The sequence below is a fragment of the Corvus brachyrhynchos genome, unplaced genomic scaffold (assembly GCF_000691975.1).
Source record: "Corvus brachyrhynchos isolate BGI_N302 unplaced genomic scaffold, ASM69197v1 scaffold4, whole genome shotgun sequence".
NCBI lineage: Eukaryota > Metazoa > Chordata > Aves > Passeriformes > Corvidae > Corvus > Corvus brachyrhynchos.
Window position 1 is genome coordinate 8122917 of NW_008237878.1, and position 3278 is coordinate 8126194.

At 56.2% G+C, this 3278-nt stretch overlaps 1 protein-coding gene across 1 annotated transcript in view; it reads right to left on the reverse strand.

Moving 5' to 3' along the window:
- Nucleotides 1-3278, reverse strand: part of LHFPL4 (lipoma HMGIC fusion partner-like 4) — a 13741-nt gene that overhangs the window by 9953 nt on the left and 510 nt on the right. The window contains exon 3 of the mRNA XM_017732311.1: nucleotides 3189-3278. Within this exon, the coding sequence (XP_017587800.1) occupies nucleotides 3189-3278 (90 nt within the window). The remainder of the gene's footprint in view (nucleotides 1-3188) is intronic.

Below are 3278 nucleotides of genomic sequence, written 5' to 3' on the forward strand. Positions count from 1 at the left end.
CCTGAGTGTTGCGGGGCGTGGCTGGGGGGGGGGGGGGGGGGGGGCAGTGGCTTTTGAGCTAGAGCTTTCTGTCAAGCTCTAATTAAACCCTGTCTTGATTGTTGTCCACTAATTAGACATTGATGGTTTAAAGCTGGTTGTTTTTTTCTTTTTGAAAGAGATCCTGAATTCCTCATCCTCCTCCCCCATATTCCTGCACTTGGCTTTTCTCCTCTGAAGAGCCCATCCATGTCCACAATCAGCAGCCCTTTACTCTGCACCAGCCATCCCACAGGGATGGGGTGGGGACACCTCTGCCCCATCTCTCTGCCCACCACCTGGCTCACCTGGCTTTCATCAGTGAGACCAAGAGACTTCAGGCCTCACAGTTGCTTCTGCTGTAGTAGTGCACGTCCTTCTTCAGCTAAAACCTCCCTGAGGCAGAAGCAATGTCCTTTCCTTCTTTGCTCCTCCAAGTTCTCTGCTCTGGCAGAATCTTTCAACTTTCCAGGCAGGTGAATCTCTGACATTTGCCATCATGATGTGCCAGAGCCTGCACCAGGCTATGACCCTGCCCTACCCATAAGATCTGGCCTGTGGTATTCTCTCCATAGGTCATGGCAGTTCCTTCTCCAAGCACAAGGTAACACATCTGCCTGTGGCTGCCTCTGACTTGCCCAGGGAAGTTCAGCCCTGCCTGACCCTGCCAGACAAGACTCTCTTGCTGGAACACACAACACCACCACCTCTGCATCCAGGCCCTCTCTGATGGGAACACCAGCCTGTCCTGTAGGACAGCAGCTCTCTCATGCTGTCCTGTCCCAGGGCAGGGTGGAGGGCCAGTCTCTATTAATGCTGCTTTGGACTTTCCCCGACAGAGAAGCCATGGAGCCGTGCTGCTCTGGGAGAGCTCCAAGCCAACCTGGGCTGGCTGGGGCCAGAAGGGTCAGCCCATGGCCCCACTGAGATGAGCACTCAGGGTTCTCACAAGTGCAGTTGTGAGCAACACGTGAAACCACAAGGTGCAAAGTGTGACCAAGGACAAGCCGCAAGGCAAGGTGAGGGGTACCCAGAGGTGACAGCACCAAAGTACTGCTGTGGCCACCCAAACCTGAGCCAGGACAGGACAGGAGGCACTGGGGAGGAGACCCAGGGCTGCCTCCAGTGCAGTACCCTCTGCCACGCAGCTCCCCGTGCAGCAGTAGCAGCTGGGCGCTCCAACCCACTTGATTAAGCTGCTGACAATCAGTAGGATTTGGGCTCTGAGCTTGCTTTAAACTGATAAATCTTCAGGACAGGGAAAATTAAAGATGAGGGAATTTCCTGATAAGCCAAGGCAGCTGCAGGTCTGGCTGTGGTCCTGATCTGGGTGAGGGGAGGTCAGGCTTTCCAGCCCAAGCCAGCTGCAAGGGAGAGAGCTGGGCTAGCGGAAAGCTCCTCACACAGAGGGGCTGTATCCTTCCACATCTAGGACTGGGGCCCTTCTCATTAGGAATAAGGGGCACTCTAAGTCCTTCCAGTGGAAGCTCTAGGTCTATTCACACTTAGTATGCAGTGGAGAGTAAGAGTGTTTGTCCACACCTGGTAAAACCGGGCAGAGAAGGAAGTGAAGGGTCTTGCTACCAGGGGAAGCTCAACATCATTGCTCAGGATATTTCTCCCAAAAGGACAGACCCTGGGTGAGGACACCTTGGAGGTCTGTGCATAAGGGGATACTTGGGATCCTTACCAATATTGGCATCAGGTCCCCTTCTGGGGAAAGGTTTGGGTTACTGTACAGTGTCACTTTGAGGAGTGAGTCTGTGAGGATCTTGGGGTACATCTACAGTGGGGTTTCATTTGTGGAGGGAGCTAAGGAGGATCTATAGACAGGGTCACTTTTGGGGAGTTAATTACTGGGGTTGAGTGGTCATGTCTGAGGAGACATCAAGGTTATGGTGTTCCTCTGTGGGAAGCACTGGAGAGAGCTGGGAAAGGCCTGTCCTCACAGCCCTTTCATGATGAGGGAGAGAGAGGGTCTGGGTACAATATGTCTTTAAGAGGGAGCTGAAGGGTGCTTTTACAAGGATGGGGGATCCATGCATGGGCTTCTTCCAGTGGTGGGGTCCCTTTGGGGGATGAGAGTTCCCCTAAAGTGAGTATCTCTTGGGGACGACCCCATGTCTCTGGGGTTGACAGAGAGGCTAGTCCCTGATGCAGAGTATGCCGGGGTGTCTGGATCCCCAGGGGGATGGTGCAGTGAGTCCTAGGCCATCTTGCATTTGGTCCTTGACTCTGTGCGACAGTCCCTGTTGTAGGGTGTCTCAATGCTGGTCCTTGACTGGGGTGTACTGAGGTGCCCTGAGGTGGGTCCCTGATCCAGCCCAGGATGTCCTGAGGTGCTCCAGACTGTCCAGGTGTCCCAGGGTTGGTGCCTGTTCTGGGGTTGCCTGAGGTGGGTCCCTGATCCAGCTCTCCTGATGTGTCCCAGGGAGCCTTATGTTTCCCTGGGGTCAGACCTTGCCTGGGGAATCCCAGATTCCAGTGCCCAGAAGAGGTGCCACCATTCCTGGTGCCAGTGCCTGGTCTGGATGTCCCAGGATGCCCTGGAGTGTCCTGAGGATAATTCTTGGCTGGGAAGACCCATGGCCCTACAGTGCTTGTACCTGTCCAGCTTTCTTGAGCAATCCCAGTGTTCCCTGCAGCCAGCCTCTGCCTGGGGAGATCCAGGTGCCAGTGCCTAGAGCCAGCACCTGTTTGTGGTGCTCTGTCAGTGCCAGTGCCTGGCCTGCTTGTCCCAAGAAGTCCTGGGATGTCTTAGGGCCAGCACCTGGCTGGGGTGCCCTATTAATACACATTACCTGTACCCAGCCCAGCTTTCCTGGGCAGCCCTGGTGTTCCTTGTGCCCAGGGGATACCAGGGAGCCGTGGGTGCCGGTGTCCCGAACTGGTGCCCATTCCTTCTAATTTGTCAGCACTAGTCCCTGGCTTGGGTGTCCCACAAAGCTGTGGGGCTGGATCCTGGAACCACGGCCCTGCAGTGCTTGGACTCAGCCCAGCTTCCTTGAGCAACCTTGGTGTTCCTGTACCCAGGGACCCCACTATCACTGCTGGGGGCTCCCGGGGTGCCGCATGCTCAGCACTGCCCAGTCTCCCCACCCATCCCCCGCCGCCAGGCCCGGGGCAGGCCGGTGTTCCCAGTGCCGGTGGTTCCCGGTGCCGGTGTGTACCTGCCAGCAGCTGCATCCAGGCGCAGATCTTGTAGACGGTGGCGGTGTTGCAGAAGAAGAACAGGGCGAAGCAGGTGATGCAGCCCAGGA